The 14,342-nt window shown below is 37.0% G+C and overlaps 1 protein-coding gene across 4 annotated transcripts in view; it reads left to right on the top strand.

Annotated features, from left to right (window-relative positions):
* Positions 1-14,342, top strand: part of CUNH12orf4 (chromosome unknown C12orf4 homolog) — a 53,160-nt gene that overhangs the window by 5,818 nt on the left and 33,000 nt on the right. For all 4 annotated transcript variants that reach the window (XM_026502643.4, XM_026502645.4, XM_057318916.1 and 1 more), the window contains 3 exons: positions 7,519-7,700; positions 12,555-12,654; positions 12,759-12,880. In XM_026502643.4, the coding sequence (XP_026358428.3) occupies positions 7,519-7,700; positions 12,555-12,654; positions 12,759-12,880 (404 nt within the window). The remainder of the gene's footprint in view (positions 1-7,518; positions 7,701-12,554; positions 12,655-12,758; positions 12,881-14,342) is intronic.

Here is a 14,342-nt window from a genome sequence, read left to right as displayed (position 1 = left end):
GGGAAGAAAAGTGGTCAAGGAGTTCTTGAAGAAAGCAATCAGTCCTTCTTCTAGGATTGCTGTTGTTTTGATACAGAAGCTGGAAGCAGAACCTTTTCTAGCCTTGATTTGGTGTAAACAAAGAGAGAACTTCCCAAATGTTAGGTCAATAAGTGCTTATGTGTTTAAATTTATCTTATTATAAAAAATAATTACCATATTCACTAATTTATGGTTTTCCTTATTCTTCTGCATATTAGCCATTCTAAAAATAGGAATTTGACTATCTTCTAGGTTAATGGTCATGATAATAGTAATAATAATAGTAATATTAATATAACAAAGTAACAACACTCTATACTTATTTAATCACAAGAGTACAGATTTACAGTGAATTAAAATCAATAAGCCTCAATTGAGCAAGTACTCTGTTTTCACCCTCTGCAAATTTAGTAGATACAGAGCACCTCTTGTTACAGAGAGCTCAGCTTTCTAGCAATACCAGGATTCTAGAAGTATAGTTGCTTGTTTGTTTTTAAAGAATTACGGAAAGAGGGGCACCTGGGTGGCTCAGTCATTAAGCGGCTGCCTTCGGCTCAGGGCGTGATCCCAGAGTCCTGGGATCGAGCCCCACATCAGGCTCCTCCACTGGGAGCCTGCTTCTTCCTCTCCCACTCACCCTGCCTGTGTTCCCTCTCTTGCTGGCTGTCTCTCTCTCTGTCAAATAAATAAATAAAATCTTTAAAAAAAAAAAAAGAATTAAGGAAAGAAAGAGCAAAGAGGCTAATGCTAACAGTAAAAAAAGGAAATCTTGACTGTCAGGAAAATAACCAAGAGGACCCAGAAATTGTTATACCCACTGGATGTATTCGGGCTGCCACTGGCTATGAAAATTATAAAATTGAACACCTAATACAAGCTCAAGAAATGTAGGCATCGGCGACTAAAAAGAAGGAATTTTTAAAAAAGGAAATGAAGTAAGTCAAGCAGAGAAGGAATTATCATATGGTTTCACTTATTTGGGGAACATAAGGAATAGCAGGGAGATCGTTAGGAGCAGGAAGGGGAAAATGAAGGGGGGGAAACAGAGAGGGAGATGAACCATGAAAGACTATGGAAAACAAACTGAGGGTTTTAGAGGGGAGGGGGGTGGGGGGATGGGCTAGCCTGGTGAAGGGTATTAAAGAGGGCACGTATTGCATGAGCACTGGGTGTTATATGCAAACAATGAATCATGGAACACTACATCAAAAGCTAATGATGTGCTGTATGGTGACTAACATAACATAATAATAATAATAATAATAATTTTAAAAAAAGGAAAGGAAACTGTTACAGATCGCCAAAGGGCCAGCAGAGATTAGAAGCTGCAGCCTTATGGAGATTAGAAGAATCCAAGTATGATGAGCAGCAGACTGTGCTAGTGGAAGCAGAATGGAGTACAGGATAGGACAGAAGGGGGCTAGTGCATCGCTGTAGTATATGGGTAAACAGTATTTCAGTCACCTGAGAAGAATAACTGGGCCATCATAAAAAGGTGAAATAGTGTAATGTTTACGGTAATACTGATTACCTTGGTTATGAAGGAATGAGCTCCATTTACTATAAATGGACTTACTAGATATTTCAGATGCAAATATATTTAAATTATGAAACTTTTGCCTTAACCACCTTTTGACAAAGATCTTTTAAAAATTGTGTACAAGGGTGCCTGGCTGGCTCAGAAGGAGGAATGTGCAGCTCCTGATCTCAGGGTCATAAGTTCCAGCCCCACATTGGGTGCAGAGATTACTTTAGACAAGAATAAATAAACTTTAAAAAATTTTTATTTCTATTCTATTTTATTTTTTTAAAAGATTTTATTTATTTATTTGACAGAGAGAGAGAGAGAGAGATAGCCAGCGAGAGAGGGAACACAAGCAGGGGGAGTGGGAGAGGAAGAAGCAGGCTCCCAGCGGAGGAGCCTGATGCGGGGCTCGGTCCCAGAATGCCGGGATCATGCCCTGAGCTGAAGGCAGACGCCTAACGACTGAGCCACCCAGGTGCCCCTAAAAATAATTTTGAATAAAGACTGTGGTACACATTTCTTTGCCTTCTTAAACACAGTATATAAAATTCAGTTCCAACTTCTTGAGGACCTAATAATGAATAATAATTCATTATTATATTCATTCAATATATTATATTATATTCATTATTATAAATATAAGTGATTATACGTTTAGGTGATACAGTGAGGCATGGCTACAAGGAAGGACTGTCTGTCCCATCACTGCAGAGACGTACTGAATATCCTGCTGTTATATAAGGAATTTCCATTGTGGAGGATCATTGCCCCTGATAGCAGAGCTGTACTTTAACGGATGTACTTGCCTGGTATAGAAGGTTCTGATGGCCTACTAAAGTGTGTATGACTGTGATCCGTACTGTGTGGAGTAATAATGTTTTCTTCTGTGTTTCCTTTTCTTGTCTACTGTCATAGGATCTATTGCGTGTCATCTTGTTCTGTTTTCAGGCTCTAAAAGCCTTATGTGTTTTTTTCCCTAATCACTGCTGTGTCTTTATTATTGCACTAATTTTTTAAAATAATGGGAAGTAAGCTTTGCTAGATGAGGAAAGTTAAACGGAGCCAACTGTTGGCAAAATTGTGACGTTGGCTATTTATTTTTGGTGGTGCCCTATCTTCCATTTCAGTATTGCCTTCTCAAGTCTCTTTGTATTCATCCATTCATCAAATGTGTACTGAACTTCTCTCAGATATCAGATATTGTGTTAGGTACTTGGGGATAAGCAGAAAGAAAGTAGACACAGTTCTTACCTTCATAGAGTTTACAGACTGACAGCAGACAGATATTTAAAATTAAGTGCAGTGGGTGCGCATAGGTGGCTCAGGCGGTTAAGCATCTGCCTTCGGCTCAGGTCATGATCTCAGGTCCTGGGATTGAGCCCCACATGAGGCTCCCTGCTCCTTGGGGAGCCTGCTTCCCCCTCTCCCTCTGCCCCTCCCCGCACTTATGTTCTTTGTCTCTCTCTCTCTCTGTCTCTCTCAAGTAAATAAAATCTTTAAAAAAATAAAAATTAAAATAAAACTAAGTGCAGTGAATGTGGTAAGTGCTATGGTATGGGACAGTGCAAGGAGAGCACAAAGCAGGTATGCCTATTCTAGTCTAGAGAACTTCAAGAAAGCTTCCCACAGCAAAGAGAAATTGAGTTGAGACCTGAAAGATTAGTTGGAAATAGGTAGATGGAAGGTATTTGGTGGGAGAGGAGAGAAATAATATCCTAGGTAGAGGGTATAAATATAAAGGTCTGGAGGTGAGAGAGCCAGCCCATGGGACATTAGAAAAACAGTGAATCATGGAACACTACATCAGAAGCTAATGATGTACTGTATGGTGGCTAACATAACATAGTAATAATTTTTTAAAAAGGGTTCAGAATGGCTAAGAAAGAGAGTTGCAAGCCATCCTGAGTTCTGTCTTTATGCCAAAAGTAATGAGCAGCTTTAAAAGAGTTTAGCAGAGGAGTAAGATGATCATCATATTTGTACTTCGAGGAACATCAGTTCACTGCATTAGTGTGAAGAGTTTATCCTGCAAGGGAGAAATATTGGAATAAGTTAGAAGACTGTTACAGTTAGGGAAGAAATTGTGAAAGCTTAGTCTAGAATAGTGGTAGTGGAGATAAACAGAAGATGACTTTCCTTTCATGTAGTTGTTGATTCAGCAAATACTGTGTGTGGATCCTGTACTAGGTATTGGGGATATATCAATATAACAAATCTGGTCCTTATTCCCATGTAATGGTAGTGAAGAAGACAGTTAATAAGTATATAAATTATCATTTAAAAAATGTTATTAAGGAAATCAGTAGGGTGCTGCCATGGAGAGCCATGAAGAGGGAGAGGTGGGTTGGGAGAACCTAATTTATACAGGATTAGAGAACTCTTCTCTAAGGTGGTAATATTTAAGCTGAGACTCGAAAGATAAAAGATCACTTGGCTCAGATTTCTGGCTTGGACAACTGAGGTAATGGTGGAATGGTGGCTCCATTCACTTGAGCTGCCTTCACCTGAGAAGCAAGTTACGGCATAAAAATGATGGCTTCAGTTTTAGACCTATTAAATGTGAAATGCCTACAAGAGACACCCATGTGGAGATGTCTCATAAGCACTTAGCTATGTGCACCTGGCACTCAGGAAAGATGATTGCATTAGAGACATGGGTATGGGACTCGTTCATACATAGATGAATTTTGAAGTCATGGAATGAATGAAATTGCCCAGGATGACTATGTAGAAGGAAAAGAGTACCTCCCTGCACAGAATCCTGATGAAACCCTGTATTATAATTGTCTGTTGACTTGCCTGTGTCTCCTACTTGTATGGGTAGCCACCTGGAAATGTTTAGTGTACTCTCTATTATAGCTCTGGTACCTAGCCCAGTGCCTGAAAATAACAGTGCTTTGGTATGGGTTGGATAGATGGGATAGGTAGATGGCAAAAAAAAAAAAAAAAAAAAAAAGATGGATGAATATACAAATAAATGAACACACTAACACTTAAGGGATGAACAGAGGAAGAACCTGCAAAGGGAAGAGGGAAATTGGCCCAGGAAGTAGAAAGAAGACAGAAGATTATGGTTTCATGAAAGTTGAGAAAAAAGAGGTGCCAAGGAGGGAATAGTTCATAGTGTCAAATGCTGTCGAGAAAATAAAATGAGGAAAAAACTCAAAACTATCCATTAGGTTTATCAAGTAATCTTGTCTGTGGCAAGATCAGTTTTAATGGGTTGGTGGGGCTGAAACTAGATTTCAGTGACTTTCAGCATGTGTGGGGGTGTGGAAATAGAATGAGTATAGATAACTCAAGAAGCTTGGTTGCATAGCGAAGAAGGATGAGATTCTTGCAAAATGAAAACACAAAGTCAGAGGTTTGTTTACGATGCTATTGATGAAGAAGGGATAGAATCCAGAACTCAAGTAGAGAATTAATCTTGACTGGGAGGAGGGACATTTCATCTGTTATGGCGGAAAGGAAGAAGAAAAGGATGGATATAGATTCTGAAAATGTTACTGCTTTAGGAGCAGGAAGTTGAGGACATTTTCTTCTAAGTGCTTCTACTTTATCTGGGAAATAAAGACGGGCCACGTGTTTAGAGGAGGTGGGGAGTTGATAACACAGGTGGATGTTTGAGGAGAGAACTGAGCAGAAACAGGTAGATTGACAGGCATCACTGAAGAGAAGGGTTAGCGTAGCACCAATGTATCGCCATACTTTACGGTTTTGTAGTTTTTCTGCGGCAGCGTTCTACAGCTGACTGCAGGCATAGAGAAGAGGAATAATATTATAGTTTTATTAGGTGGGCAAGAGAAAGAACATCAGTCAAGGGGGTTGAGGATTTTGGCAAGACTGTTTGAATGCTGGACCATTCCCTAAACTACTTAGGGAAGAAAGCAAAGCTGGGCAGGACCTAATGGCTGATAAAATATAAGAAAGTAGATGGGTCTATGCAGTGGAGATCCTGATGATTTAAAGAACCAATTGCCTGAGAGTAATTGAATGTGAATCTTGGTTGGAGGTTATAGTCAGAGACTGAATGTTTCAATTTCAGAGGCTAAGCTGTTCCTGGGGATGACGCAGAATGGGGAATAGAGAGGGAGCAGAGGACTTAATAAAGATAAGTTCAGAGATGCAAGAAGTAGGGCACTAGATTGGGCTATCCACATGGACATCCAGGTAACCCAGGCTGATGACGGTAGGTGAAATGAGAAGAAGTCTGTGAACTCAGGGCCAAAGCTTTATGTGGGAAGGTGGAGGTGGAGAAATAATGGCCTGGACATAAAATAGTTATCTCTCTGCAGGCCTTTACTTAATGCCCTCATTCCCCTCAGCCGTCACAGTTCCCGTCCTAGTATCCTCTCTCCTGAGGAAATGGCATTGAGTTAGGTTAAGGAAAAATTCTGTTTAGTGCTTCTCACGTTGGTAGTTTCTGCCTATTCGTAAGGCTTGCTTTAGGCCAAGTTTTAAATTGATGCTGCCAGTTATTGTAGTTAGCTGATCTGGTTAGTGGGGTTCATGAATATCTGGTACTATGTATGGGCAAGCAGATCCCTATGATCTCTCACAGGTTCCTTCCTACAAAGTTTTAGCCTGAACCCAAAGTGAATTTTGAACTGAGCTTAAGTCACATGGGCTGGTGATAATTCCTAGAGCAGTTATCAGAATGTGCTTTCAAGTTTTCAGAGGCATTAGAGCAGGTGAACTCCATGTTCAAGATTCAGCTAGTCACCTTAAACTCTTCCCTCCTGATCTGGCAATTGATTGAAGTATAAGTGAAAGAAAACAAGGAGAAAAGGTTTACCTGTTGATTGACTGGTTTCAAGATACCGATTTCTAGGATATGTCCACTTGTTTTATTTTTAGGTAAATTACTACTCTGAGTTATGTCATCATCGATTACAGTTTCTATTTTCATTGGTAAGAAAAGGGAAGAATTCAGATTGTTCTTTTTTAATAGGTATCTGTCTACAAAGATCAGTAATGGAAAAAACATTGAATTCTTTATGTTCATTCCACTTTTGCCATTAAATTGTATAATCTTTGACAAAGGACTGCTAAACCAGTCTTCTCACCTATAAAGCATTGTGTCTGTCTGATGTGTTGACATGTCTGAGGTCCTTGGGACAGGCTTCCATACCTCCCCAGATAGATACATGTGCATACTTCCTTGGATGGATCTGTGTGTTGAGGGTATCCCCATTTTGCCTCTCTCTGTGTTTCTGTTTTTCTTGTTTATCAGTGTTTACTCAGTCCCTTATCATTTAGATAGCTACTGTTTTCATATTCTTAAAAGCATATCCTTAAAAGAGTCCATATTCTTAAAAGCATTTTAAGAAGAAAGCAGAATACTAGAAAAAGTCAAAATAAGAAAATTGCGTAGGTTTATCCTGATGTAAAATCCTACACATGAGTTGGGTTTTCAGGGTCATTGCATCACTAAACGTGTGAGTACATATGTAACCTCATTCTCTAAATGTATATCCTGTAAAACCTTTTTTAGCAATGTATTTTTTAATAATGAGAAGCCTTTTTTCTAATTATTATAATATAATATAAAGAAAGTAAAAGTCATCAGAAATCCCACTCTCCTGAAATAGCCACAGTTAGCATTTTGTTGATCATCCCTTTGCATATGTGTGTGTGTGTGTGTGTGTGTGTGTGTGTTATTTTACAGAAATGAGATCATAGTACCCTTAATTTTTTTTTTCAATTATGGACACTTCCTGTCCCTTCCTCCACATTAGCACCCCCTCCTCATCCCTGCCTCTGGGTAACTCATATTTTAACTTAGCTTATATCTGTCCATATTTTTGTACACTCAAATAATCCTATATAACTGTATATACACATATGTAAATAGAAGGTCTCTATCCTCGTCTGATGTACAAAAATGGATTCATAATTATGTACTTGTCTAGTAGTATAGTAAATGAAAATGCCGCATCATGATTTAAGAATGTCTGTGTGTCATCTTGTAGACCACGTTAGAGCATGCAAGGCCTGAAGAGCCCAGCTGGGATGAAGATTTTGCAGATGTGTACCATGACCTAATCCATTCTCCGGCCTCTGAAACTCTCCTAAATTTGGAACATAATTACTTTGTTAGTATCTCAGAACTGATTGGCGAAAGAGATGTGGAGCTGAAAAAATTACGAGAGAGGTATTTCAAATTTCTTACACTATCATAGTTAAGTGTCACATTGTCAGATATGATGGCTGCAGAACGGTTGGTTTTCATTTGATTGTAAAATTGAAGAATAAAATAGAAAAAGTTCTCTAATATTGGAAATTAATTTTCTTGTGTGTTTTGATCTATAATTTCAACTAGGAAGTCATCATAGGCTTATAAAACTTCTCAGGTGATTTACCTGAATAAATTATGGTGGCTTTATATATTATTTCTAATCTTCATATCTAAGTTCTAGGCACTGTGCAAAGTGCTTGAGATGATTTTTTTTTTTTTTTTTTAAGATTTTATTTAGTTGACAGAGAGAGAGACAGCCAGCGAGAGAGAGAACACAAGCAAGGGGAGTGGGAGAGGAAGAAGCAGGCTCACAGCGGAGGAGCCTGATGTGGGGCTCGATCCCATAACGCCGGGATCACACCCTGAGCCAAAGGCAGACGCTTAACGACTGCGCCACCCAGGCGCCCCTTGAGATGATGTTCTTAGCCTGTTCAGGCTGCTATAACAAAATACCATAGACTACGTGGCTTAAACAAGAGAAATTTATTTCTCCCAGTTCTGGAGGCTAGGTAGTTTAAATCAAGGTGCCAGCAGATTTGGTATCTGGAAGACCTGTCTCCTGGCTTATAGGCAGTGCCTTCTCAATGTACGCTACCCTGTGCTTCCTTCGGTGTGTGGTCCTGATGCGTCTCTTCTGGAGAGAGAACTCTAGATACTAATTCCATTATGAGGGCTCCAACCTCATGACTTCGTCTAAACCCAATGACCTCTGAAGGCCCCACCTCCAAATATCATCACATTGGGGGTTAGGGTTTCACCATACAAATTTGGGGGGACACAAACATGCAGTCCATAACAGATGCCCTATCTCATTGATTCTTACCACAATCCTACTATTATTACCTCCTTTTACAGATGAGGAAAATGAGGCTTAAATAAGTTAAATAACTTGTCTAAGGACAAGCTGGAACTTGAAGTCATAGCTCCACTCCAAAGCTCTTAACCACTGTACTATGCTCTCTCCCTATTCGGGACCTATTTAATACCTGCCGTTGCTAAGTTCATGGTCTCTTGCAGTTCATTTTTGTAAGTTTATTTACATGAGGGAAAAGATAGTACTAGTATTATTCCAAGACATTTTAATTAGATTTTAATTCATTGCATACAGTATTACAAACAATGCTTCTGTGATTCACTTTTTTCCTCCAGAATAAGTAAAAAATTGCTAGCATTATTTATTTTAAAACATGACTTTCCAGATTGCTTCCTACCAATTCTATAAAATGTAATAATAATCAGGATATGCATCTTTAAATAATCCATTTTAATCTAGCAGAATCTAATAACATTTATTACCTTAAAAACATTCACTTCTTTAGGTATACATGGCATTAAGATAATGTTTTGAGTGGCTGGTGTGAAATTTCTTTGACTGTGTAAGTCTATTAGGACCAAATCACATGTATTGTTTGTGACTGACTCGATAGTCTCTCCCAAAGTAGTAAATTTAAAATGATGTACTGATTTGCTCCTGGTTCTCATTTGCTTTGTATTAGAAAATGTTGGGACTAGCAAGATGAGAATAATCTGTTATTTTGAGGGTTGTCATAGTTAGGAAAGTTTAAAATGCAAAAAATCATAAACAAATGAATTTAGTAATTTTTTTCCTGAGAAATACTCTTCTGTGTACCAGATCAGCACTTTACCGTATTGCACAGATTCGTACATTTTTGTAACAATTCTACTCCTCTCAACCTTTTGTTTTCCTATGTAGTAAAATATTAGAACAGTCCCTGTCAGAAAGAACTGATATTTTGACATTTGTCACTGCATATGGGTTTAGCTTTGCTGATCAGCTGTATTGAGGCAGTTTATTCCTTTCTAGATGGGATACCTGCAGTATGGGTAGTTGCCACCAGGTAAAGAGTTGAAGCTGTGTCCCTGAGGGAGACAAAAATTTGATTTTTTTTTAGTCCTTTATTATGTAGCCAGTAAAACTATGAATATATATTTAGAATAAGAACGAAATATAGGTTAGATCTATAGAAATATATGGAAGTATAACTAACTAAGACTTATTACTTTCTGTTGAACTTTCATTTATTTGATTTTTCCTACCAAGGCTTCAAATGATCCAACCTTCAGCTCATTCTGAATCTATTCTTGGATCTGGGACTGTCCTCATTCTGCCTATTTAGGTATATTAATAAATTCCCAGCTCGGCTAGCTGTAGTCCATATCAGTAGCCATGACTAGTACTTTCATTTAGCTGGTGAGGTACTCTGAATGTGGCCCCCTGTGCTACCTACTCACTGCACCTCACAGAACCTTCCATATCTGGCCATAGTGTTCTAAATCAGAAGAAGATTCCTATTCCACATGATTCTTCACCTTTTGGGAAGCTGCATTAACTTACTAATTATCTGCATTTACTGGTACATCATACTTTTTGTTCTGTTGTGGAAGAGTTTTTTAGTAGGAGTTTGTTTGGGTTTATGTTATTTTTTGAAATGTCCTTTGGCCGAATCTCTTGATGCGGTTTTGCTTTTTTTTTCTTTGTAAACATAAACAGTATTTAAGTACATTTATTTTGATAACAGTTTGTAGTTTATTTTCCACATACCCAAACTGTTAGCTTGAAAGGGGAAAATCAGCTAGGTTCCTCTTGAGGTAGGTAATTGTTGTAAAGATGAGCAGTATAACTTAAGGCAGGTTGGAATTCACTGATAGCTGTGGATGTTCACCCAATTAATTTACCTAATACATGAGCAGAAGTGACACATTTTCCTATTTCTCTTTTCATTTTAATTCTTTTTTTTATTATAATAATATTTTTTATTATATTATGTTAGTCACCATACAGTACATCCCTGGTTTCTGATGTAAAGTTCGATGATTCATTAGTTGCGTATAACACCCAGTGCACCATGCAGTATGTGCCCTCCTTACTACCCATCACCAGCCTATCCCATTCCCCCACCCCCCTCCCCTCTGAGGCCCTCAGTTTGTTTCTCAGAGTCCATAGTCTCTCACGCTTCATTCCCCCTTCTGATTACCCCCCCTTTCTTTATCCCTTTCTTCTCCTACCAATCTTCCTAGTTCTTATGTTCCATAGATGAGAGAAACCATATGAAATTACTTTACATCTTTAAAAGACAGTTTCTTAGCACAGTATAATCATTTTTTTCTGTTATAGCAGACTGTTATAATCGGTTTTTCTAAGTGTCTTCAAGATAATGTTCAGGTTGTTAGAATTGTCACACCTGACATACTGAGCCAATATCTAGTTAGATAGAACTAGAAATATAATAAAATGTCCTTTGATCTTAATCCGAGAAAATATATATTGTATCATTAACTGTATCATCAGCTCTTGCATTTCTGACACATTTAGGATGAAATAAATGTCCGTGCAATTTCTTTTGTTGAATTATTTATTAGTCTTTTTTCCCTCACTGATAATTTGCTGCTGTTAGCAAACCAGATTTAAAATACGAATATTTAAAGATATTCATTTGTTGATATTTAAAGATATTGAATCTTTAAAACTTAAAAATGGCAATGATACTTTTTATCCACTAGAGGGAACATGCGTAATGTAAAATATTAATCTATTTATATCAAAGTTTGTATTTATAATTGTGTTGCAATTATTTCTGCTTTAATTAAACATTTTACTCGTAAACACCTGGACCCCATAGTTCTAAAAAGTTAATGGGGTCACCTGCATTAAAATTAAGTGAGGACTAAATGGTACTGAATATTTAATACTAGGAGGTAAATATAGAAATGTATAAATGTATAACATATAAATGAGTTTTATTTATCACGTAGATATAAATGTCTTAATCAGTTGTTATAAGTAAGTATAAATTCTTTTTTAAGAGCAGTTAAATTAATTAGAGTGATAGTAAAATCCTTTTCATTTATGTCTTTATTTCATTCTTTTCTCATTTGTTTGAAATATGTTTTAGAACAAACTCTTTTAATACATTTATATTAGAAGATAATTTTTTAATTTGAAAAATTTTAAGAACATATTTATTAAAATATACAGAAAAGACAACAAGCTGTAGGTGTACAATTCAATAAGTTTTTATAAAATAAGCACTCCCATGTAATCATCACTCAACTCAAGAAATGGAATATCTCCAGCACTGCAGAAGGCTCCCTCGGGCCTTCTTGTCATAGCCCATCTCTCCCATAAAGAACTGGTATTTGAATTTCTAACACCAATGATTGGTTTTTTCCTGTGGGAAAATCATGTTTAATTTCTGCGCAAATGAAGAAGGTAAGACTAAAACATATCTTTAGGATGTATCTTACGTTCCTCTGCAAAGAGAACTTTGTGACTCAATACCAGTTTGATTCTTAGAACCTAATTGACAGCTTCAGGCGATACTGTAAGCTACCTGTCATAGCTTGAAGTCATTGTAACTCCTGTGCATTTAAGTAGAAAATGTATTAAAGCTGGAGTTGCAGAGTATCTTCTTTGAAGAAATCTGCAGATAAGAAAGGAGTCTAGTTTCAAACGTTAGTCATGGAAATTGAAAGATCGCCTAGATTTTGACTGCTTTCACTTATACGTTAAATTTAGATCAAGATTTAGCTGTACAAGTGATGCGTTATAGGACATTATCATTATTCTCACATCCCCATTTCCAGAGCTTCAAAGTGTTTTCCAGGTATATTACAGTTGCCATTCCTGGACATCTTCCTATTTAAAAAAAAAAATTATTTTCACTTCATAGAGATTGTTCAATGAATCTGGAGTGGCTATACCCCTTAAAGATATCATGAATATATCTGATCTGCTCGTTTATGTTTTAGACAAGGTATTGAAATGGAAAAAGTGATGCAGGAATTGGGAAAATCACTGACAGATCAAGATGTAAATTCACTGGCTGCTCAGCATTTTGAATCCCAGCAAGTAAGTAAAGTACAATGATTTTTAGATATGCAATTATATTTTCTTTCACTTATGTTTGTAAAATAAATAAATGAATAACCAGTTGGTGTACTCTCTCTTTTGAGGACTTAGAAAATAAATGGTCAAATGAATTAAAACAGTCAACTGCCATCCAAAAGCAAGAATATCAGGAATGGGTGATAAAACTTCATCAAGACCTAAAAAACCCTAACAACAGCTCCCTCAGGTATTAATCATCTATTTTTCTTATTAGATGAAAGTTCATTGTTAGTAAGAGTTTATATGTATTGTAAAATTGAAGCTTTTAGTTGTAGCTATTTTTAAGTTACCAATGATAGTTCGAGATAATTTTATACTTCTAACACCTTGATGTTATCTGAATTTGTGTGGATTATTTGGGAGGGGGTTAATTGGTTGGCTTAAAATAGTGATTTACCCCCCTAGAACTTAGCTATAAATCTCTTAGGTGTGTATATCTAAATATCACAAGTACAATCTCTTGTTTGTTTTAAATTGGTTTCTGTTCAGTGCAATAAGCATTGGTTAAGCATCTTAAATGCCAAGTACTCTCTAAGCAGAAAACAAAGAATATGCATGTGGAGCTTATATTCTAGAGAAACTGACCTATACATAAAACAATACTATGTAGAATGATATGTGCAGTCACAGAAGCATGTACAAGGTAGAAGAGGAGGGTATACACAGCTAACGAATCATTGAACACTACATCAAAAACTAATGATGTGCTATATGTTGGCTAATTGAACTTAATAAAAAAAAAGAAAAGGAGTATAAAGGACTTCTGTAATTCATAACTTGTACAGTACCTGATGGCCTGAATGCATTGTATTTCATATATTGTCCTAGAGCTTGACAGTGCTTATGTTATTTCCTGGCTGTATACTCATTTGTTTGAGAATTTCTTTCTTTCAAATCTTAAAGCATCTTCAACTGGAAATGTACTTAGTACAGTATAATAATCCTGTTTCCAGCAGTTGCCTGGTATCTGCTCCAAACATTTAGAAATAGCATTTTATTTGTGTAATGTCAGTCTCGCCTGCTAGTCTTGCCTTGAAGACAAAAGTTATGTCTGTTTTTTCTCCTGTTACACCCAGATCCTTGCCAAGTGTCTACCTCTTCGCATTGGCACATAAGACATGCTCAATAAATATTTATAGGATGGGTGGACAAATAGGCAGATGGATGAATTATCATTTAGCTATTTCCCTGATATCTATATCACCTCTTATCCAAATATTACAATCTTTTGTTTGCCTTATTTTCCCCAAGACAACACCTTAGAAATATTTAAACAATTTTTTATGATTAGAAATTGGGTAACATCTGGGGGCGCCTGGGTGGCACAGCGGTTAAGCGTCTGCCTTCGGCTCAGGGCGTGATCCCGGCGTCATGAGTTCGAGCCCCACATCAGGCTCCTCCGCTATGAGCCTGCTTCTTCCTCTCCCCTGCTTGTGTTCCCTCTCTCGCTGGCTGTCTCTATCTCTGTCAAATAAATAAATAAAAATCTTTAAAAAAAAAAAAAAAAGAAAGAAAGAAATTGGGTAACATCTTTGACACTAACATATTTGACTCATTTCAAATAAAAATAATAAGAAAAAATTTAAAAAAATAATGAACACAATACAAAGGGAGAGGTGGGTGGAAAGATAGGTTGGGAACATCTGTAT

Source organism: Ursus arctos, unplaced genomic scaffold, assembly GCF_023065955.2.
Source record: "Ursus arctos isolate Adak ecotype North America unplaced genomic scaffold, UrsArc2.0 scaffold_26, whole genome shotgun sequence".
In the NCBI taxonomy this organism is placed as follows: Eukaryota; Metazoa; Chordata; class Mammalia; order Carnivora; family Ursidae; genus Ursus; species Ursus arctos.
The sequence above is the reverse complement of the archived record's forward strand: the minus strand, read 5'-3'. Positions and strand labels throughout refer to the sequence as shown.